The sequence below is a fragment of the Argiope bruennichi genome, chromosome 1 (genome assembly GCF_947563725.1).
Source record: "Argiope bruennichi chromosome 1, qqArgBrue1.1, whole genome shotgun sequence".
Taxonomy (NCBI): Eukaryota; Metazoa; Arthropoda; class Arachnida; order Araneae; family Araneidae; genus Argiope; species Argiope bruennichi.
In genome coordinates, this window is record NC_079151.1 from 27,480,144 (window position 1) to 27,505,115 (window position 24,972).

The window sequence follows — 24,972 nt, forward strand, 5'->3', positions numbered from 1 at the left end:
CTTGATCTAATTAAATGTAAGTTTAATGCAGGAAAAAACGATTTATTAATAAATAATAAAAATAAGAATTCTGTGTGATAAAATTTTTGGATATTCGAGAAACTAAAATTACCTAAAATTGTGCATAACAATATTATATTTTTTCCTTTAATGGATAAAGCAAGTGTTTCATTAGCATTTAGTTATACATCAACTTTAAGGAAACAAGTTTGTAATTACTATAGAAAAAATTTAGATAAAATAAACAAAACAGACTGTAACTGTAACAAAGAAATCTATAAAGATTTTATAGATGTGGATAAAAGTTATATTATTACAGGAAATTTAATAATTATTGAATCCAGCTCTTTAAGAGAGTTAATGGAAAGAGGAACTAAATTTAGACTAAGAGAAAAAGTAAACAAGAATAAAACCTTAAATTCTATTGGAAGAGATCTGGATATTTTCATTATTAAATAATCTAGAAAATACCATTGGCCTGCAAAAGGTTTCAGAAATGGAAAAAAAGAATTTTAGAGGAAATTAAAACAAAAATGAATACAGATATTGACAGATCTAAAGAACAAGGGATTTATTTTAGCAAAACATTAAAGAAATAAAAAATTTAAAAGAATTTTATTTCTGTAATAGATAAATCAGCAAATAATTTCTGTTTAAATTGTAAATATTATTGTAAAGAACTATTAATTAATGAATATAACTCTAATGCAACATATATTTTAAAGAGCACGGGGCAAAAGGAATTAGATAAAAAAAATTGTAGCTTTCGCAAAAAAAAACCAAAATTAAGACTAGCTCTCTAAACTATCCTTATTTGTTCCCAACAGTTATATTTCATAAAAAAATAACTAAAATTCAGATTCCTGACTTGTAGCACTGGCAGTTATAATTACTATATGGGAAAACATTTCTTTAAATATTTAAAAATTATCCTGGGTAAAATTAAAGATGAAGATAACTTTATAATTAATAGTAACAATGAAGTTTTGGATTTTCTTAAAGATAACAACATTAATAAACTTAATACTTATGAAAAATTAATAAATGTCTGTACTTTCATATATGACGAATATCTAAATGAAAGTGTTATTACTAAAAATAACTGACTGGAATTATGTAATTTTAATATTACCGAAAATTATGTTTTTAGTGGAATTAATTTTTATCAACAAGTAGAGGGCATTCCAATGAGAAAGTTTTCTCAAGTGCTTTAGCCAATATTTTCCTACATTACTATGAGAAAAAAATAATTAAATATAATTTAATACATGGTTGGAGGTATATTGATGACTTACTTTTGATAAGCTTAAATAATACCAATATTGTGACTAATTACTATTTAAAAATCGAAATTGCTAATGATAAAACAATGGTTGGTATCTACGATAAAAGGGATGAATTTAACTTTAAAATAACGAAACTTTGTAATTACCATTCTAATCTAAACTCTAAAATTTTCAAAATTTTAATTTTTTCACAATTTAACAGGATTCAAAGAGTTTGTAATAACAAAATTTCCTATTTTGAAGCAACAAATAATCTCATTAAAAATTTAACTAATAATGAATTTCCCAGAGACTACTGCAATATTGATATTTTAATTAAAAAAAAAGAGATGATTTGGTATTAATCTTTTGTCTAAAATAAAAAGACTTTTCGTTGCATATTAACTCAATAGATGGCGCTGAGACCCTCCAATTATTTATTACCTTGAATGGCATAAGCAGAAGCAGAAACAGAATAAGATGCAGGGAACAAAAAAGAACAAGATGAGACACTTTTTGTAAAATAATTTTTGGCTGCTGCTGGTATGTTCTTTCCTTTTTGTTTTAATAATTGGTTAAGAGAGTTCTTATATAATTTATTTTATGTTATTGTATTTTTTGCTTAATTGGTGGTCATATTCTTCTATAACTTATTGTTTTGTTTCATTTCTGTAAAAAATGACATATCTCTTAGGCCTTAATTTAGGGGATTTTCGGGTCACGAGGGCTAAATACTGTTGGATTAAAGTCAGAATTCTCACAGAAAAAATCCCTTATTTTGAATCCTTGCCTGAGCGTGACCCTTGAGAAAGTCTTCAGGCTGGATTCTTATTTTATTTGGTTTAATTTGGATTCTATTTTTTCCTTTTAACTTGATATTTATTACTAAAAAATTATATATTCATCACTGACATTTAATATAAAATTTTAAAACACTTAAGTTTTAAATGCAATTAGAAATCATTATGTAACATATTACATTCTACTATGATTTACAAAAATGTTACATGATTTCAGTAACTAAAATTTAAGTTGAAAATATTTAAGTAATTAAAAGAAAAGACACAACTGAATTTCCATGGTGACTGCAATAAACCACCAAATCATATAAAAAAAAAAGTAGCCTAATTAAGAGCAACTGTACACACTTTTACATTTTTTACATACATAGTTTTACATTTTTTACATACACATTTTTACATTACGAGAAATTTTAGCTTGGTATTATTCTTGGCATTGCTTTAATAGAGGTCAATGTGAAAATCAACATGTACCAAAGAAAGGTATTAGTAATTATTAAAAGGTATTTATTCAAAGTAATATACAAGAAAAATACTTATAACTGTGCACGTAGTGTATTTATTTTTAAAACAATTAGTTCAGGAAATATTAAATACAGTAGTAACTTTATAAATCTTATGATTTGAGTTTCATTGCAACAAAAATATTATTGTAAAATTGCATAAAAATATCTATTAAAATTAAATATTACTTGGTGATTAAATTAGCAAGATTGAAAAAATAACCTTAAAATTTAAAATAGTTTTAAACACATTTATGAAATATTTTTAAAATTTATAACAGAAGAAAGTAAAATAGGCAATATTTAATTAAATTTTAAAAAATTGCTCTGAAGTATATATGCCAACCTTTTAAGTTATGTTGGTATCAAATTTGGTGGCTCTAAGAATAATGACCTGTCTTATATAACATGAGCACATGTATGCACATACACACTCTCCTTCATTATTATTAGAGATTAACCACCTTTAGAAACAAATGGTTCACAAAAAATACTGATAGCACTTAATTTCAATTTAATCTCTGATTTTCTGAACAGATAAAGAGTTTGCCTAATAGAATCAAGTTCCACAATATTAGAGTGCCATTGAAAACTTAAACAACTGGGTAATCTATAACAAATTGCACATTATCTCTGGCAATGATATAATTTATCTTTCAACTAATTGTCTGCACAGTTTACATAAAGAATCGGAATGTTTAATTCCTAGCTTTCAATAAAGGAAGAAAATCATGCAATTAAATAATTTATGAAACAATGAAAACAAGATTTCACTGCAACAATGAAATTAAATATTAAAAATTATGCAAAAAGCAAATATTTTAAAAAAAAAATCAAAGTTCAAAAAAGAATTTTATTCGAAATAAATTTGTATCAATAAAATAATACTTTTTAAAATTTAAAATAAGATAAAATTCTGTTTTATGCAATAAAATATTTTCGGTTATTGCAAAAAACTTTCTAAAATCTTAATTTTTAATTAAAATTCAATTTTAAAAAATTGCACCAAGAAGCACATTTTCACACTCCAAGTATATCTGAGCCAAATTTGGTAGCTCAAGGTTAAATGTTCACTCCCAAAGTGTGCAAATGCATGTACACATTCTCTTTTAATTATTAGTAGAGACTGAAATAAATGGAAAAGTGATTACAGAAATACAGAGCATGTGGAATTTTATATAAAAAGAAAAAAAATCAGTCCCAAGTATATTGTTAAAATTTGCTAATTAATAAATTAACTTTCATTTTAATTTTTGGCAAGGCAAATTTCTTAACTTCTTGCTAACATGCTTTTCATTTCAATGAAAATAATTTTATACTCACTGCATCATATATAATTTCCAATGGTTGAGCATAAAGATGAAGTCGCTGATCACAAGATTCATCAAGGGGATTAGTTTCAAACCATATGTTGAGCAAAGGTTGATTTGTTCCAGCAAACTGCCGAGATGTAACAATTGTGGGTACTGTTTTGCCTAATGGTACTCCTTTTACGATAAAACTTTCAATCTTGGCATCAAAACTAATAAATTTTTTTAAAGATGTCAATCACACAGCACACATAAAATCTTAAAAATTGATGAAAATTATTTATTTACTCTCTGAGACAAAAATTAAATTTAGCATTTTGTCTCAGGATATACCTCATTGCTTGAGCAGCTGGTCGTTGTTCCACAGATGCAGAAACTTCTTTAAGATTCACCTTTAATACTTGAGGTTCGCTAAAAAGTAAAAGAAAATATGTAGCCATCAAATCTATTTTAGGTTAACTGACTAACAAAACAAAATTTTAAATATAGAAAACTAAAATCAGTTACCTTTTTGTATCATCAGAAAGAGTAACAGTTAAATTATGAAGAAGAAATAATAATTTGTTTTCAACAAACTAAAAGAAAAACCATTTTTGTCATTATTTACAAAATTGACACCAGCTAAATATAAATAATACACCAGCTAAATAAAATAATAACAATAATCACTAATATATAATTTTTTTTTCTTCTTCTTCTTACCTCTTTTGGATACTCTGTAACAACAGGTTGCTCCTCATAACCTATTGCTTCATATAATTTCTGCTTCTCTTCAGATGTCATGGCTTCTTCAATTTGCTTTGCTAAAAAAGCACAAAAATTCAAATTTCATATTTTGTAGCAGACATTAATTTTAATCAATTCTTTAATCCAATTACATTAAGACTACACTTGCTCTCTCATTTTGTATTAGTTTAGTTGATAGTTTCATTTGAACATCTAAAGTAGTTAAATATTTAAAAAAATTGTAATATATATAAGAATATAAATAAAAAAACTAGGTAAAAGTTACTAGAAACCTTTTTATTGATGAACATAAAATTACAATTTTTTTTATTTTAATTAATTTTTACTTCACAGATTTTTAATTACGACTAATTATATCTTGCTCACATATATATTCATTACTAGATAATGACACAATATTATGGAATCAAATGTTAGTAAATTAACTGAGAATTAAGTTCTGAAAAACAGCATACTATCATTGAGAACATAAAATTTCAGAATTCTAGTACTTAAGGAAATGAGTGAAAAATTGATTACAAATACACATCTTGAAAAATAAAAAATTAGTCAATTTAGTAAAACTGTCTGAAAATATTGTAAGCAATATGAAACTGCAATATGAAGAAAGAAATACATAGTTGCTATATCTTTAATAACAATCCTTTTAGTGTATCATGAAGTGAATACTATATCTAGGTAGTATTACTAATAATCCTAGGTACTATTACTACTATTAGCGCACAAAAAAAAATACTTTTAGGCAAGATTCATAAAATGCTACAACTAGGTAATTTGTAGATAGAATTTAAGTATTACATATAATATTCAAAAATAAACTAACTGATTCATATTCTTTCAAAATCAAAAAAAGAGATACTTTTTTTTTTTTTTTTTTTTGAAACAGCAGTTACTTAATCATAGCATTTATTCCAGGAAATGTAATCTATCCTTTTATCAGTAGATAAGAAACATTTAAAGAAAAAAGACACTTTAATTATAAAATGAAATGTTCAAGTTTTTGACAAAAATACTTGTATAAACTTATACAAGCATTTTTGTGAAGCTTGTAAATACTTATATAAATCAAAAATTGTTAGCATATTTAAATACTTGCAAAATATTGTTTACCAATTTTCTTTCCTGTGCTTTCATCCTCAGCATTTTCTTGAAGATTATCTTTGGCAAAGAAGCTTCCAAACCAACCACCCCAACTCGGTTTTACTTCCTTTTTAGAAGACCTCGAAACCTTGAAATTTATTTTTTATGTGCAATTAATACAAAAAGAAATATTTAAATCTTTATGAATCTTAAAATTTCAATTGTTATATAAATAATTTATATTTAACAGATTTACACCATGCAAATTGACTGTAAAAAAAATTATTAAACTTGTTCTTATATTTGTGCTAATTACATACCATAACATTGCACAAATTAACTCACCTTTAGTCTTTTCTTTTTCTTTGATAAAATGCAAAAAAAAGAGAAAGATTTTATTTAAAATATGCTTTCACATGGTTAGGTCTTAAGAAACACAATACTAAAAAAAAGATAATCTTTTGAAGAGACAAAAATGTTTTAATATTTAGCTATTCATTAAAATTCTATATGAATGTATTTTTCCATTTAATTATCAAAACACTTAAATTTTAATATAGTTATAAATATTTTTTTTATCTATAAAGAGACAGCATAATAACCTGTTGCAAATTTCAAATATTCATAATAAAAGAAGTAATATTCGTAAAAATTTCAATTTGCAAGAATATGTTTAGAAAGACATGGAATTTTCTTTCTTCCCATGGACTGAAACATTATTACAAAAGTAATCGAAAGAGAGCAATGACATGTCATACTGAAATATCTTATGCAAATAAGCAAGCAATAAAACACATGGCTAGAAATGGTTTCGTCATTTGATTCTAGCAGCATGCTATCTTAATCATATAAAGCATTGTTAATTAAACTTTTCTACAAAAATGGCGAGTTCACAATTATTCTACAGCAGAAGCTTCACTTGGAGAAAAGACAGAAGGCAAAAAAGGCCTAATTTCAGTGAATGGGATACCGAATTCAGTATGACATTTTGAGAAATTGGAGGATTGTCCATGAAGTGGCAGACCATCCATGAACACGGACCGTATTCATGTTGTTATGGAAGAATTGGAAGCCAAGACATCAGCAGAAGGTAGCAGTAAAGCTGGAAGAATAACAAGAATTCTGGAATCTTCAATTCATTAATCAAAAATCATAATTCTGTATCCACACTAGACACAGGCACTTCAACAGTTAATACTGAAGATTAAACTTTGCTACATGAGTGCAGCATAAATGAAGTAGCTCCAGAAATGAATGAAACACATATTCTATATTCAAAACTGTCGCATCTGCACAATATGAAATGCTCATGAGTACCTATCCAAGCCAGTGCATTCTTTTCATATAACGTTTTGGTGTGACATCATTACATTTTTCAACCTTCTCTCTCTTTTTTTTTTTTTTTTTTTTTTTGTTATATATCAGACCAGAAACCTGTACAGTCACTACAGAACAGTATTTTACATTTTTTTATGACCACTGCAGGAATGCCTGCCTTTCCTGTTGTCACCTTCATGAAGAGTGGTGCTACTTCGTGTAAGGTCAAGATGTTCTGGTGGGCCATTTTCGCTGAAGACCGAATGATAAATCTAGATTGTTAAGTGGGCCTAATGATTGCTAGACTTGTTTCTGGCAAATTTGGGAATATGTAGTCTTGTGTGTACCTAAGCTATTTCGATGGATTTGAAAGATGCTACATGAAGGAAAGCCAGTAGCATTGATGCTGACATGCTATTATCAGCTGTAAAGGTATAGTGATGCACCACACCAGCCTAATATCTTGGTAGACAAGCTGAATAACTTTAATATAAATGCACCATATCAGTTATTGTGATTTGTTTCATTGATTTTTATGTTTGTCTGGTTTGCATAAAAAGTCTTCAGTTACTTTTGGATTTTTTTTTTTTTTTTTTCGATGTTGCATAAATCCAATGCCCATACGATCATATTCATGTAAACCAAAATTCATGTCAAGAATTACTTCTTTTATTATAATTTCTGAAAAAAGAAAGAATTACATTCATATTTCAATAAACTCAAACATAAATTGCTTACATTTATAAACTTGTCAGCAATTCTTTCTCCAACAGAATTTAAAGTTTTAATAATCATATTTGGTCATTCTGAAGAACGAGTTAATTCTTTGATTATAAAAAGTTGAAGTAAAAGACAACAGTGAAACCTCTTTAGTATATTTCTCATAAACATGCCATTTTAACGCTGTTCTTCACATCATTTCAGAGCAAAATAAACTCTATAAAATCCTCAAAGAATGTTACCTATTCTTAATTTCCTATAAAATGATCAATCTTTTTAATACTGGCATTCTTTTTATAGAACAAAGCTAAAAAAAATTAAATAAGACAATTCAAAATCTTCCCAATTGAGCTTCTACTCAGTCTTTTACTTAACAACCTTTCTTTCAATTTAGAATCTTCCATAAAAGAAAAAAATTATTGAAGAATAGCAATTATTTAATTCTACTTCATAAACACTGTAAATGTGGTAATGATACTTTTGATGAGTTTGAGAAGTTCATTTAATCAATAGAAGAAAATTTTTATGTATGATGAATAAAATACCAGATGTTTAAAATTTAGCTACTTTTAATAGTTATATCAACTTCAAAGAGCACAAACCAGAAAAGTCGGAAAAATCAAAATGATTTAAATGTTGGCATTATGAAAACAAAGGAAAGATTGGGATAGTGATGGACTTCAAAAAAATATTCGATAGTGTTGAAAAAAGTGAAAAATTGCTTTTTTATTTATTTATTTATTTTTCATGAATCAATGCACAACACACTTTGCAAGAGATAAAATTTTTAAAAAATAGATAAATTGTGTTTCGTTATCCAAAAATATTCAAGAGTTTTAATCATTTCTATGATGCAAAACTTCAAATACACACAGTGAAATAAAGTTATGTGCAAGGTTGAGGTTTGACGTCGTTATGTTAGCATTCATGGCCCAGTAACAAGACCACTAGGCAAAAGTGTACATTCCTTTTCGCAAGTTGTTATCTGGCTTATGAAGTTACCACCACAGTTACATTTCAATAAACTTATTTAAAAAAATCTGAAGAGACTATTATCAGTGATGTGATCCAATAAAGGAGCAATCATAGTATATTAAAATTACTAGAAACATTTGTGAATAGCATTGTTTTTCATAATAATGAGAATTATTAATAGAATTTTAATTAAGTCTGAAATTTATACAGTTGAAGATTGAAAGAAAAATACTTTGCTTCACAAAAGTAAATATTTAAATAACGAAGAAAAAATTGTTCATACAATTTTTCAATTCAAATAAATATTTAAATAATGAAGAAAAAATTGTTCATCCGATTTTTTAAGATGTGTTTAAAAGTGACCAGAATGAACCAAGATTTGCCTATGGAAATTAATGTTCATATTTTCTAAAAAAAACAAAAAAAAAAAAACCAATTATCTTCAAAAATGGTCTTTATATTATCTTAAGACTCAAAAAATTTCTTTTTTAATTATATTAATTTCATTTTAGCTCATTTTCCTCTTATTTTTATTTATTTATTTATTTATTTTTTTACTCAATTTGATGCACAATTGGTTTTGAAATGATATGATGAAATTCAAACACATCCATCAAAGCATTCAATTGCAAGCTTTTGCTAATCATTAACACTATAGTAAGATTCTCTTTTCTGATTTTATTTTGCATATATATACTTTTTAATTTGCAGAAAAATAATTCAATTATATTCATATTTCCCTGACATATCAAGTAACAAGGTAAATTTTTAAAAACTGCATCACATATTAACTATTTAACAGCCTAAAATGTCAATCTAGATGAATACGCTTGTCACTAAAGACAGCTAGTATTGTATAACTGTTGCATAATGAACCAGTATTTAAATATGTATTACTTTTCAATTACCCATTTAACCATATATTAAAGAGGTTTTACTGTGCAATATTTTTTTTATTAAAGCATCTGGATAATTTCAACATATTTTTTGTCAATTGATTATTTAAATATTAATATAAAATATATAAATTGAAAGAATTATAGTAATTTACATCTTTATTTACTAAATGATAATATATAAAATTAAAATACAAAAACGTTTTTGGGGTAAATCTTTATAAATATACAAAACTGATAAAGTTAACATTTTAAAATTTTTAAAGGAATTGGAATTAAAGTATTTGACTCTGCACTTCAAACACAAACTAAATAAAAATAAATGGGTAGCAGAAAATATTCCATCACCATCTGCATAAAAATTTAGGAAATTCCCATTATAGAATCATTTAATAACAAAAGTGATCTAAATGAAATTCAATAACAACAAACTCAGAAGCAATATTATTAATTCTCTCAACAGTCAGAAGAAATTTTTCTTAATACTATAATGGCAAGATAGGAATGCAGGTTATGTTTATATTGATATTTAAAGTGAATTTAAATTTAAAATTATAATAAATATTTCAGCATCACACTGCTACAAGAAAAAAAAATATAACAACTAAATTGAAGCATTAACAAGGTGTGTAAAAAAAATGTATTTTTAAAAATATTCAAAAAAGTACCATTTGAAAGATATACACAGTACTGACTAACACATAGAAAAAATTCCTTTCAAATATAATTATAAATAAAACATTTAATGAAACAATACATAATATGTAAATTTTAAAACGTCAATCAATGCAGAAGCTTAAAAGCAGAAGGCTGCAAACTCACCTTGTGATGCTTTGTTTGTGCCTCAAGGTGCAAAAAATAAAAGTTTTGCATGACAAATTATACAAATAGAATATTATACAAAAAATGGGTATAACTAACTAAATGTTAAAAGAAAAGTAGAGTAAACTTTACTAGTCAAATCAAAAACATGATATAAAACCATTTAATTTTTAGGAAAAGGTGGTGCATTTTCTCCAGTATCTAATTTTAAATAATGAAGCACAAAAAAAAATTCATTTCAATAGACAAGCAATTAAATCAACAGAAATGGTAAACATGCTAAGTGAAATAACTGCAATCAAATTTCTATTAATTGTTTTAATCTCTAAACATAATTCATGTCATTGATGTAAAGCATGGTAAAATTCAAATTCAAACAAAAAGGATTCCTAAATGGAAAGAAACTACACAAACCATAACTACTTTTATTACATATCTAAAATAGTAATCAATAACTTTGAAAGTAATGTATAATTACTTTTAATGCTTCTACAAAGTTGATTATATTAGTATTTAAATTTGCAATATACTCAAATTTTCCATTTCTCTCTCTCTCACTCTCTTTTTTTTTTTTTTTTTTTTTTTTTTACTTTAAACAAAGCATGTAAAATTTAATTTTCCATTTTTTTTTTTTTTGTATGTTTTGATATTTTTAACCATAAATCTCTTCAATAAAATTCAACTATGATGTAATAATTTAATAATTTTAATAAAATGGATAATTAATAAAAAATTAAGACTAGCAAAAAAAATCATGAGGATGCTATGCATACTAATTTAACAATTATTTTAATATGTCAAAAATTTTTATGATCATGACATCTAAATCAAATATTTAAAAGACCATAACACACTAATTCCTTAATTAGTGTTCTAAAAAACACTTCAGTTTCAAATAATAAACAGTTAAGATTTCAGAAATATTAACTTAAAAAAAACCTTTAAGGTATAAGTACACACTAGAAGATTTTTTAAAAATTTTAACTTTAAAAATCCAGTTTTTTTCACAGTAGGTCATGAATACATGTTTAAACTCATTTCAGTGAGAAAAATCCATATTACACTAATTATTAATTGAATATTTAATGAGCTAATTAGCATATTTTTTGAAACATGATATCTTAAATCGAATTTGTACAGACACACAATTCTAGCTGGAAATTATGCTTCATATTAGTCTTCATGTTGTATGCCTCAATCAAGCTATAAAAATACATAGTTTTTTTTTTTAACCAATTTTTTCATTGAAGATAAATAGAAAAAGCGAGATTTTTTCTGTAATTTTAAATAGCTATTAAACATTTATTTCTATAAATATAACTTTGATTGAGGCGCAAAACATCCACTGTTTCATACAGATATTATTATTTTGATATATAAATAATTTGCATTTGGTAAATTTCTTGTTGAGTTATAATTGTTTGAATGAAGCAGCATTGTGGAAAAATATCATTCTTCATAAAATGAGTTTTTAAAAAAAATGAAACTAGAGTTTTTAGTGAAAGTACAAGAAAAATAATTATAACTCAAGAAATATTCCGAATATTGAGAACATCCTGGTATTGTTTGAAAGATAAAGGATCAGAGAACGTTTTGAAGCAATAAAAAAAATATTCAATATTTTGAATGATTTTCGAAGTTTCAAGTGCGTATGTACACCTTAATGTGTATTCATATCATAAAGTAAAATCCTAAAAATTTGAACTGGTTTTTTTTTATCATTAGCTATAATTGTAATTTAGTTGTCACATAATTCATGTAACTATTTTAAGAAATAATGAATATATTTTCTAAAACATTACAAAAAAGTTAATTTCAGTAAAAAAGTTATTTAAATAAATTATTAAATAAAGTTAAAGTTATTATTTATATTATTTATTTAAATAAATAAAAGTTATTAAAACATTTTGCTTTATTCATAAAAATACTTTAAATCTGGAAAACTATAAGTAAAGAATTTGATTTCTTTTAAAATATTGATGAAACTAAAAGCAATATTCTAAAACACAAAAATTTCTGAAAAATGTTATGCCATTCATCGATCAGCATTTTATTATTTTTTTTAATATTTTTAAATGGACTTATGGTACATTGAAAATGGATTATATTACATTTAAAAACTTTTTAGAAAGTACCCTATGTATTAAAGTATACAAAATACATTCAGAACATAAATCTAGTTTAGATTATTTTGTTTAATTACATTCAGTTAAAAATTAAAAATTATGATAAATTACTAATCAGGAGACGAAAAATCATATCGAACAATTTATTTTCCTACCATATTCTTCTTCTGAAGCAATAATATCAGAAGAAATAAAAATTAGAAGAAAAGAAAAATAGAAAAATAATTAATATTTTCCCAATAAAAGAAAAATGATTATATTCTATCATTCATACTAAAATTTCATTTTATAAATTCAGGTATCAAATACTTAATACTTCACATTAACCAATTTAAAATAAATACTCATTAAGAACCATGATTCTACTATTGAATAAAGTAACAATTTCAAAATATAATCTGGAAGCATAAAAAATTAGATCATAAGCATGAAGTTTGAGAAACCTGAACTTCAAATTAAATTTAGTTCTTCATACATTACATAAATTACATTCAAAGAAAAATGCAAGAATTTCTAAAATCAGAGTTAAAGGCTAAATATTTTAGATCTTACAATAATTGTTTTAAAGTTTTGTTTTTTGGAATTAATTTTGATTTTTAGTTTCTCACGTAACATTTTAAAATATATAAAGACGAGTCTTTGCTTCACAATATAAGCCGTCACTCAATGATAAAAATAAAGCCTAGTTATCAAAGAGAATTTGTTTTGTAAATATGTGCTTTTTTTAAGATATTGATTGAGCAGTTGGTAAGCCAAACATTTTTTTTTAAAAATTGTTTATAATATGAGTGAATAGCAAGTAAGAAGCAAGAAATGAGTCAGTAACTTACTTCCTCAAGTGTACAAAAGAGAGACCAAAAAATGAGGAAGCAACATGATTATTGCTTTCTGAAGCAAAATGAAGCTATTTTTTCTTAATTACTAAAAGCTGCACTCAAACAAAGAAGGAAGATCTTCTTGATTTAACCTTGTGACTTCAAGAAAAGAGCATTTAATTTTTATGCTCTGAAGACAAAGCTGTTCTACATACTGCAATGATTCTTAAATAATATTGCTGATATATGCATGACAATTTGCAACATATTGAAAACTTGTAAAAAGAAACTGCAAAGCCTTAAGAAAGCTTATTGTTTAATTCTTTTTTTTTTCAAGAAAATGTTTCAATAAATTTATGAATGATAATTTGTATTGTTTACTTACTTCCAATTCTGCCTGCTTTCTCATAATTGTGATGTTAAATAAATCCAGATCTCTTTCATAACCCTAAAATAAAAATAATAAATATTGAAATCGGTTACTTTAATACAATCAGCAGAAGTGGTTTTCCCAAAATTTTCTTGCACACTTTTTAACAAAAATTTTATTCTAGGGAATGCCTTACATGGCATTGCCAGATAATAGTTATGAAATATTAACCTTCAGCATGAATTTATCATTTTTATTGAATCTATCCAGTAATCTTTTGGTGATTGATTTCTGGCATACACTTAACGGCATTCAAAAATAGAAATTGTGCTTCAGATGCACTTTTCTTCATTCATTGAAATCAAAATTTGACACAACATCAAACTTGCAGTCAAAAACCCATATATGGAAGTTTATATATTGAAGCCCTTGTGTGTTTGAGTCATTGTGTTCCATCATAAATTCCAATTCAAAATCCAAATAATAAAATATTTCAATTACCAATAAAGAGAAAAAATCATTCAAATTTGAAGACAAATAATTTAAAAATATATTTTCAAAGCTATTAATTTTTTTTTAAATGTTTGCACAAACATTAAATGCATAAAATTTCTATAAACAGGAAGTAAACCATTTGGGAAAAATAATGGATTAATAAAATTGCTAATTAACTGCTATTTTAAAGTAGAACATAAATTCTGTCAACTATTATTTTAAAAACTTTCAAATAAAATCTGATAAGATTTCATAATTTATTTTTACTTATTAATAAGACAAACTCAATTTTGAAAATCAAAGATGAACTTACATTTAATTGATTTGTCATTTCAACAGTGAATTTCTTCCCTTGAAGCTTTAAAACATATAATTCTTTATATTTTTTACAAGAATCTAAGTGATGCTTCATACGATCCCATGACCAGTTCCTTCTCTTTCGGCGTATGTCTTCTTCCAGAACAGCATCCAATGCAAATTTCCACCTAAAATTGAACTCTTTTAATAACTACAAATGAAAATTACATATTGAAATTCTGTGGAGTATAGTAACTAATCAAAATCGTGAATTATTGAAAATCTAAGGGCTAAAAGAATATATAACTATTCAAAATCAATAATTTAAAAAAATTACAGTATATGAAGATTAAAGGGCATAAAATTTTTAGTAAAAAGTTTAAACATTTCAAAATTTTATTTTTTTTTTATTTAAATATCTAAATATTTGTTATTTAAATGTTTGTTGATACATCACAATAAATCAAATTTTTCAGCAAAAGTATATTGATACAATGACTGAATCATAATATCTATTAGCAAATAAATACATTTTCTTCTTTTGTTAAAAAAAAGCCTTCCCAGAAATCAACAATAAATATATAAAAATAATCTCCCCAACTGCAAAAACTGATGTGAGCTAAATAACAATATTAATGAACAGCATCTCTGACACCACAATTGATATTTTATAAATGTGATTGTTTTTATGTACAACAGCATTTGCTTATAATATAATCTGTGAAAACTGGTAACTTAAAAGTTTGTTTTTTTAGTAATTTATGATTATTTTATTTTTATTCTGATTGAGCCATTTTCTACAAATTTTTAAGCCTAAAAGAGAACTTACATAACAGTATATCTTAAGGTCTTTCTACAGGTTCTTTTGCATTTCTGATCATAAACATAAGAAAATACCTTTAAAAATAAGCCTCGTGATAAGTAAAAAAATTATCACATAAAAAAATATTTCAATGGTACCATTCTTTAGCATGACCAGCTTTTGGTACATCAGGTCTGTATTTCCTGTACAATGAGGCTATAGTCATACGATCTAGAGACTCCAGTAATTTAATCAAATCTTGATACTAAAAAAAAAAAAAAAAAAAAAAAAAAAAAGGAAAGAAAAGTATTAGTGACAAATATATTGTATCTGCATTCCTATAAAAAATTTAAGTTAATGACAAAAAAATACCAAACATAGGTTTTAAAATTCACAAAATTTATAATTTAAGCATTGTTAAAATGATAATGAAATATAAAATGTGTTTGTAAAATTAGAGTTATATTTTCTAAAAAAAATTTTTTACCTGCAACCTTGATAGACCAACAGCTATTTCTTCCATAACAACATTCAACCAGACTTTAGGGATTTTGAATCCTGAACCATCTCCTTCAGGTTTTGAATTCAATCTTAATTGTGCCTTAGAATTAATAGGTCCCAACACTAACAAAAAGAAGCACCATTAATCTGAATAATGTATTAATAAACATGCAGAATATAGCACTAGAGTACTTATTGCAAAGAAATAACCTTAATAATTATAAAACAATGTTTATTAATTATACTACTTATACTTATTTATATTGACTTATATTTACTTTATTTAACATTTATCATTTATCCATGCAGTAATTCTTAATCTATTTTAATACAATTTATATTGAAAGTCATACAGAACTTGCAAAATTTTATTCATATATGCTATAATGAATATTTGAAATACATTCAGAAAACACTGGAACTGGAGTTTGAATGGCCAATTAACAAATTTCAGAATGTAATATATTAAAAAATTATTATAAAACTAACAGATATAAGTTGATCGACAAAATTTCATAATAAAATAACATTACCTCCTCCCTTCAGCAATCAGCTGTTATATTAAAAATAAGTGATAAAACCAACACACCAAATCCAAGCAACAACTACACAACTAATTTCACCATTTTTTTTTTTTATCTCATATGAATGCTAATAACGCCTAATATACTATCAACAGTCATCTGCTTTTACCACCTTCATTTGCAAAAGCTATTGCAAAATAAAACTTAAGAGAATATTAACCTGAATAGATAGAACTCAAAAATAGGAAGGAATTCATCAAGTTTCACCACCAATTAATTTTATAACTTTGAAAACACAGCTAACCAATCAGAATGCAGCATCATTATGCGACCATAATTTCAACTTGTAATTTCTTTGTTTTGATAGCTGTATGGTACATCAAAATCAACATGATTATATTAACATTACATAGTGAACAGCAATTTCAATGTCTTAGATCTTGTCTTTTTTTTTCGAAATATCGAACAATACCCTTTGCTGATAGAGTTATCAGATATACTGTTCACAAAGAATAGCTTTATTCTTACAAAGGCAATATAGTTACTGCAAGTTAAATTGTGTTCATACAAATAGAATTGTTTTGAATAATAGAACTGATTTTTTTTTTCTAAATTATAAACATATTATATATTTTTTAGGGGGAGGGGCTGCTTAATCTGTTCATATTTTTACTTAATACTCAATCAGACATCATATGAACATTTTATCAACCTTGATACCATGCCTGCATGACCTTCTTATCTTGGTGGAATGCTCATCCTGCTCATCAATGACTGCAATAAGATTTTTTTTATGTGTGGGGGTGGGGGGAGTATGCAAGAATGTTGTATAAAAAATGCAATTATGTAGCCAATCATTTTGTAGATCTTCAAGAGTTCCTGGACACTTTCAATTAATTCTGAGGCTAGTGTATTTCTAAGAAAGTATTTGACAACATTTCTGAACATTTTTATTTATATAAGAACTGAAACTTGTCCTTATCTAACCAACCAAACATTCTTTTTAAATTATGTCATCGTTCCAAAGAAACATTGCTAGTTCAGATCATAAGTGCTTAAATAACTCGTTTTTTTGTATATATGTATCAACTTTACCATTCCTAGACAACAGATAAACATCAGTACATTTGTCAGGTAAAGCTATTTAAAGTCAATATAGATAATTAAGATAATTCATGGGCCCTCTCAAAATGTGCATGCAGTGTGTAGAGAGTTTACAAAAGTAAACAAAGGCAACACATAATGAAATTCCATTTACCTATATTTGACAGGAACTCTGAGATCAATCAAAGGATTGTTATTGTTGTACAGCGAAAACAAAATATAACAGAAAAAATTTGTATATAAAACAGGCTATTTTAGTTTGTATGCTCATGCATTTGAAATCCCAGTATCAATCATCAGAGAATTATCCGTTTTGGAAATAAAGGCAATCAAATCTGGTGCAGATCAAAGTGACACCAATGATGAGGATTTTGATATGAGTAGAATGAGTTGAATGATTTAGCTAATTAATACTAATAAAGAAAAGCTTCAGAGGCTGTTAGTATCAAGATTGCACAAGAAAAATTTGTTTGAAAAAGGAATTTAGGTATCCTACTTTCAATCAAAGGAAAGTGTGTCTCTGCAATACTTTAGAAATGATGGATTTGTGTATTACCATAATATATATGGTTTAATATATATGGAATTTCAGCCTATAATACAACTGAATGGCAATTACTCATCTGTTGTTCAAAGTGGAGCTTTAAGTGCCCTTCTTACCAATGGGAATTTATTTGGTACAATAGGCCATTCAGTTTATTTGCATGAAGAATATGAAGATTTAAAGAGAGTCTTTGATTTGTTGCAATATCACATACATCAATGGATCATCTATGTCGACTTTAAAATGGTCTGCTGCATCCTTGGCCAACAACATGGATATGCCAAATTTCCCTATTTTTTGTGTTTTGGGGACAACAAAATTCGAGAAAAGCATTGATACAGTTGAATCGACTCCCACAATCTTAACTGAAACCAGGTGATCCAAACATTCTACATCAATCATTTATTGACAGAAAGAACATTATATTTCTACCTCTGTATATGAAACTGGGTCTCGTAAAGCAATTTGTTAAAGCTATGTTTATTGAAGGAGACTGTTTCAAGTATTTTATTTTTAATTTCCTAGCCTGGTGTGTTTGATGATCTGCATATTCAGCAGTTCATTAAAGATGAATGTTTCTTTGGCACAATGACAGAATTTAAAAAGAATGTTTGGTTGGTTAGATAAGGACAAGTTTCAATTCATATATAAATAAAAAAAATAAGCACTGCTAACCTTGTATAGAAGCAAGAATTTGGACTCCAAGTTGAAAAAAGTTTCACTATCTCAGAAAAACAAACATTTCACTTCAATATCTCATACATAGCTGAACAATCTAGACAAGAAGCCACCTGTCACTGGTCTCCTGCAGTATCATTCACCCAATGCCAATCAGAGAAAATTTATGTCAATCAATAGGAAAGCAACAGTGTTTCCTATGATCCAGGTTTGATCTGCAGAGAGTAAATGCAGAGAAAAGGATGTGATAGAACATAACTAACTGTAGTTTCGAAATCAGCATGCCTATGTTATTATGAAACAGCTTAGAAATCAAACTTGGCAAAAATTATGTTGCAAATTATTCTGCTGTGCTATTAATGTGACCATAATTATCATCCAGTATTAAAAAGATTAACTTACCATATCATTATATTTAATTGATCAAATTTTATCAAAATAAAAATATATTAATAATAATGCGAGTAAAATTAAACAAAATCTTTATCTTAAATTATACTCACACAATAATAGAAAAGCATTATGATTGGTTAGCTGTAATTCAAACAGACAAAAGTTTCAAATTGATTATAAAAATTGATGAAATTCATTCAATTGATTGATGGCTCTGCCAAGATTTATGTAGCATGATTCTCAAAATGTAAAAGAAACAGGTGGAAAATCATTGATGGAAGAACTAGAGATCATGTACTTTAATAAGAAATATATATAGAGAGAGAGAGAATTGTGCAGTGATATGTTTCTTTAATTTCTCTCAAAAATGAAGGATAGATAAGGAAAAATCACCCATGATAGTATATCTAAAGATCATAGGCTTTCATATGAAATAAAAACAATTAAAATCGGTTTGATGATTATGGCTGGCAAACTTTATTACAGATTTTCTCCACACACAAAATATAGTGAAATAAAACCCTTGAAGAACAAATCTAGAAATTAAGAATTTTCATTTAAAACAAAAATTAATCAAATTGAACAGTTAGTTAAAGTTGGGAGTCTGATACATTTATTTATCCTTATTATTTCAGATATATAGATTTAATTATGGTTAAAAAGGGAAATTTTTTAATACATACTGAAATCTGTTTAATTGTTATGCAAAGAATAATAAGGAAAGTAAGTCTTTTACAGAAATGAAAAAGTAGTTCTCATAAATCACCAAATTCTACGCCAAAGTTTTAAAAATTAAAATAAGCAAACAAAGAAATGAAGATTCTTAACATAAATCGAATAAATTTCCTTTTATAACACAAACCTTTTCATTTTTAGATACTATTAAAATAAAGTAGAGATGCTTATTCATAAAAGATATACTTTATATATATTTCATTGAAAATATATGTATAAAATGAAAATATTTTCAAAACTGCATGCAAAAATTATTAAGTTAATTGAAACAAACAAATAAATGACCAATTTAAATAAGTAAATAGACTTTTTATTAAACTATTGTTTCCATAGCATACAAATTGTACTTATTTAATAAATATAATAACAATAAAAAATAGCAAAATAAAAAGGTAAAAAAATCAAATGATATATTTCAATATTTTTATTTACTTTAGAAACTAAACAACATACTTATGAATATTAACTTTTCTTTTTTTTTTTTTTTTAAAAATCTATATAGTATAAATTGTCTTATAAAGTCAAATAGTAAAAAAAAAAAAAAAAAAAAAAAAAAAAAAATATGCTGTATTTCCAAAAAATGTTAATTTCAAAAGAAAAAAATTAATTTAAAGTCATTTGGTTTCAAAAGGAAATGACATTCCAATTAGCATTTTACTTCACATTGTTTCAGTTTATTTTATTTGAAATAATTAGAACTGACAGTACAATTGAATATAATATTATTTTCATATAAAAGAATTTTAGAATTATATTTCCCATAGGATAAATATTAAAATATAATGACTTTGTTTAACAATAAAATTTTGATTTTTTAAAATATATTATTCATATCAGTGCTAATAAAATACTCAAAATATACCTAATATATTATACACACAATATAAATTTATTTATAATACATACTGTAGTTAACATTATCTGGGATAAAAGTAGATGTGGCTATAATCTTTTCCATAGCTACCTGATCAAAAAAAATTACAGGATTATATTCATAGACATTTGAAAAAGACAAACAATAAATAATCTGTTTAATAATATCATAATGTATTGCATAAAATTAAAAATATTGACTTATGCAAAAAAATAAGCTTGGAAAAGAATTATAAAAAAAGAAAGAAGCCATTTACAACCTTAAACATCTGAAGGTTTCCAAAATCTGTAGAATTGCAATGATATTAATAAATTTGAAATGTTACTTTTGCCCAATGTAAAAGCATTCTCTGTTAAATTTTTAAAATCAGATTTTAATATAATTTAATAAAATATTTAAGAAGCATAAAGAACAAAATGTAGGGAATAATGGAGTAGACAATGAATCGGGCCAATATTACATAATCATAAAATTAATATGTGCAACTACTCAGGAATCAAGAAAAAATCTTCATAAAAGACAGCAAAGCATAAATTGTTGGCACTAATAAATGGTTTAAGATAGCAGATAATAACGCCTACAACAAAATCATTTATTCTTTTAAATTAATATTTTGTTTTATAGTTTTATGCAAGCAATTATAATCAGATATCAAGTAACTGAGTTATCATAATAAAAAGAGAGAGTGTGAGTAAGAGAGAACTGACATCTCTGACATCAGAATTCTATACCACATCATCAAGATTTGAGATCAATTCATCATGCAGGCCCAAATGTATTTTAGATGTTTAAATTGAACTCAATGTCATATATGATTCTCCAAGTCAGAAATTCTTTTAACAGGAGATAATAGCCTTTCGTAACACAATAGTAATACATATCATATAGATAAATAATAAATAATGCATAATAAAATAATATAAAACATTATATGAATAACTAAATAATAATATATAATGTAATTCATTAAAAACAATGCACAATACTTGGATGTGTGCAAATTTAAAAATAAAAAGTTATTTAATTAAAAATATTGAAAAAACCCAGAGTGATAGGAAAATATTTACCTCTCGATCATCTGCACTGAGTTTATGAAATAATTCAGATCTACTATTCCAGTACACGGATAAACTATCCAAAACAACCAACTGAAAATAAAATAAAAAAACATAACTTACACAATATTTGACATTAATTTCCAACATTGTGTCGCTTCAAATAATATTGCATTAGGATAAAAAGTAGAAAATTATAAGAATAAAGAAGTGTGAAGACTAGGTGCAAAAAAAAGACATCAACAGAAACAGAACACAAGAGACATTGCTATAAAAGTAAGAGGTTTGAACATTCACTTACTTGTTTCCTGCATTCAATAACATTTAGAATTTATTGCTTAGAATATATTATAATTTTAAATGTTTAAAATTATAATATTTGTATATATTATAATTGGATAGAAATTACTTATATCAGGATAACATTATATATATATATATATATATATATATATATATATATATATATATATATATATATATATATACAATTCATTACGTAAATAAATAGATAAATTATTCATCTAACAACTCCAAATAGAAAATATATACAAATCAATTCAAGCAGGATAAAAACTATAGTCAAGACACTGCATCAATTAATAAATAAAATAAGGAATTGCATCAATAATAAACAAAGAAGTTATAATTTATATAACGAAACAAAAATATCTGGAACTATGCTTTTAAATTAATAATACAAAGAAAACTATTGATGACTGAAGATTACAACTGGAGGAAGTGGAATTTATGAACTTTTTTCATTAATTAAATTCTGATATTTATATATTAGTTCATGATGGTTTTATGGCAACTAATTTAGTTTTCATATGACTTTTTATATTAGTTGATATATAAAAATTACATACCTTATGTATGATACTGACATTTTCTTGAATGATAGCTGGAATCCATTTTTCATCAGTAGTTTCAAATGATAAATTGTGAAGAGTAAAACCCAAACTAAATGGATATTTTGGATCTGAAAAACTGTCTTCATACCTTAAATGAATGTCTTTAATTTTAACTTGTAGATTCTTAATGATTTGAGTGATAAGCTTTTCAGTAAATGTATCTTTTTTGTCATCTTTTCCATCCCCTAAAACAAAATAAAATATTTGAAACAAAAACAATTTAGCATAATATTACATTTATTAATATTTCAAAAATTACAATTTAATTATTTTCAAGACACAAAATGTAATTAGAACGAATGTAACCAATTCAATTCAAATTTAACAACTTTAGATGGCATGATTTAATATGCAAGTAATAAGCACAAATGATTATTGAAAAATTTCAAATACAACTTACAATAGAAATCTATTTTTTAAAATTAGAACAGTCAATTTATTTAATTTTAAATAATAGAATACTGTAGATAGTTTCAGATTTGACAACAGAAACCATTTTAATTGCTTTTATCATCTAAAAGTGTCAGTCACAGAAATTTATCTGAGCCTCTTAGCAAATTACGGAAAAAAATTTAATAATAATAATTTAGAGTAGAAAATGGAAAGAAGCGACAGTAACATAAATATGGTCAATAAAGGAGACAATTTAGTATCAAAATAATTTCTTCTATTATTGAAAATGAAATTTATTCAGAATAATAACATGTAATGTAATTTGTTAAAATCATTCAGAAGAAAAGAAAACTTTCAGGATCACTGCATTTTTATACACTCTCCAAATTTTTAGAATTCTTGAATTTGAATCAACTTCTGAAAACACAGTTCTCTCCATATTTTCTTCATCAGAAAATCCTTATTTAAAATGAATAAACCTTTAAAATTGTGAAAAATTCAATGAATATTTCTCAATAATATGCAAAAAAAAGTATATTCTTCAAATTAATACGAACAAGTGAATAAATCCTTAAATTATACTTATAAAACCAGATATTAGAAACTAACATAAGAATCAAAGATAAATAAAAGATCAGTAATATAGTATATAAAGCAATGGAAATAGTTTACATACTATGTGAAATGTGCTAATTAGAAAATCATTCTTCAGATTATGCAATATTAACTAAATGTGACAACATAAAATAACATGTAAATCTTGATGATTTATTTAATCAGTAATGAATCAGTGCAACAAATAAAAATGTATTAAAGAATTTGTGAGCAGAGTAATTTAAGACAAATTTACTTATTACCCTTTTCACTTAATTTAGATTTTGCTTCTTCCAGCTTCTGTAACTCGGCTTTCTTGGCTGCTTCAGCAGCTTTAGCTTCTTTCTCAGCGTCATATTTTATACCTGAAACATTAAAAACATTTTATAGAAATATAATCAAGTCATTATTAATTAGCAAAATATAACACTTTTATTTGTTTTAATGACCTTTTGATAGCTAAATGATGATTATGATTGAAACTATTCCAAAACATTTCAAATCTCATTAGAGAAGAAAGTTTCAGTTTCAATAGAAATTACTTTTACAAGCTTGCATGCAATCCTCAAGTAAAAATGTATAGATTATTATTCAATCTCTACAAATAATCAAAATAATTTCAAATATATTGCTTTATATAGAAAAATTAAATAGTATACATTTAATAATAATTTATAATAGAATTGATGATTATGATTAATAGTATACTTTTAATTGCATTATGAGTTTTGTTGCAGTTTAATTATGACTAGATGATTATATCAGTTTTGATTTGATTGTAAGGAGGGAGAGGTGGAACTTGGATTATAATTTTGAATTTTCACTTGTGATAGTAATACAAAAGCAATGCATCATTTTATATACCTATGAAGACAACTCTCCACTTTCCGTTATGAAAAGAATACTGATTATTTTTAGACATAATTTATTAAACTTACAAGAGAATAAAAAAGCTGTAGTAGAAGAGCTTCCTGAGATTTTTTAGCATTAATGTAAATACTTCTTATTCATGAATTAGAATTTTTTTATATGTATGTTTTTTTCAATATCTTAAGTGGAAGCCTATATTATTATAATTACTGAGCAAAAGGCCTGTTTATAAAAACTATCAAACTACCATGCTCTATTTTGATTTAAAATTATAACTTATTTATCCTTAATTTATATTTTACAGTATAATAAAGTTTAGCAATATTAATTTTTTAATTAATTTTTTTTCAAAAAATTGTAATATTTTACATTTAGCAACCAGTTTTTAACCCTTTATATACTGAGGGTACTTAAAAGTATGGTTTAAAGTAGGCTGGTAGATTCATAATTTGA

The 24,972-nt window shown here is 25.2% G+C and overlaps 1 protein-coding gene across 7 annotated transcripts in view; it reads right to left on the reverse strand.

Moving 5' to 3' along the window:
* LOC129977637 (intermembrane lipid transfer protein Vps13-like) overlaps positions 1–24,972 on the reverse strand; it is a 123,223-nt gene that overhangs the window by 92,702 nt on the left and 5,549 nt on the right. For 5 of the 7 annotated variants that reach the window (XM_056090579.1, XM_056090578.1, XM_056090574.1 and 2 more), the window contains exons 4-18: positions 23,913–24,014; positions 22,618–22,847; positions 21,761–21,841; positions 20,726–20,783; positions 15,828–15,964; positions 15,499–15,605; positions 14,555–14,726; positions 13,762–13,824; positions 10,436–10,456; positions 6,051–6,068; positions 5,736–5,853; positions 4,581–4,681; positions 4,386–4,453; positions 4,212–4,289; positions 3,892–4,090 (exon numbers count right to left, since the gene is read on the reverse strand). In XM_056090579.1, the coding sequence (XP_055946554.1) occupies positions 3,892–4,090; positions 4,212–4,289; positions 4,386–4,453; positions 4,581–4,681; positions 5,736–5,853; positions 6,051–6,068; positions 10,436–10,456; positions 13,762–13,824; positions 14,555–14,726; positions 15,499–15,605; positions 15,828–15,964; positions 20,726–20,783; positions 21,761–21,841; positions 22,618–22,847; positions 23,913–24,014 (1,553 nt within the window). The remainder of the gene's footprint in view (positions 1–3,891; positions 4,091–4,211; positions 4,290–4,385; positions 4,454–4,580; positions 4,682–5,735; positions 5,854–6,050; positions 6,069–10,435; positions 10,457–13,761; positions 13,825–14,554; positions 14,727–15,498; positions 15,606–15,827; positions 15,965–20,725; positions 20,784–21,760; positions 21,842–22,617; positions 22,848–23,912; positions 24,015–24,972) is intronic. The other 2 variants (XM_056090575.1, XM_056090576.1) reach the window with 2 other exon arrangements.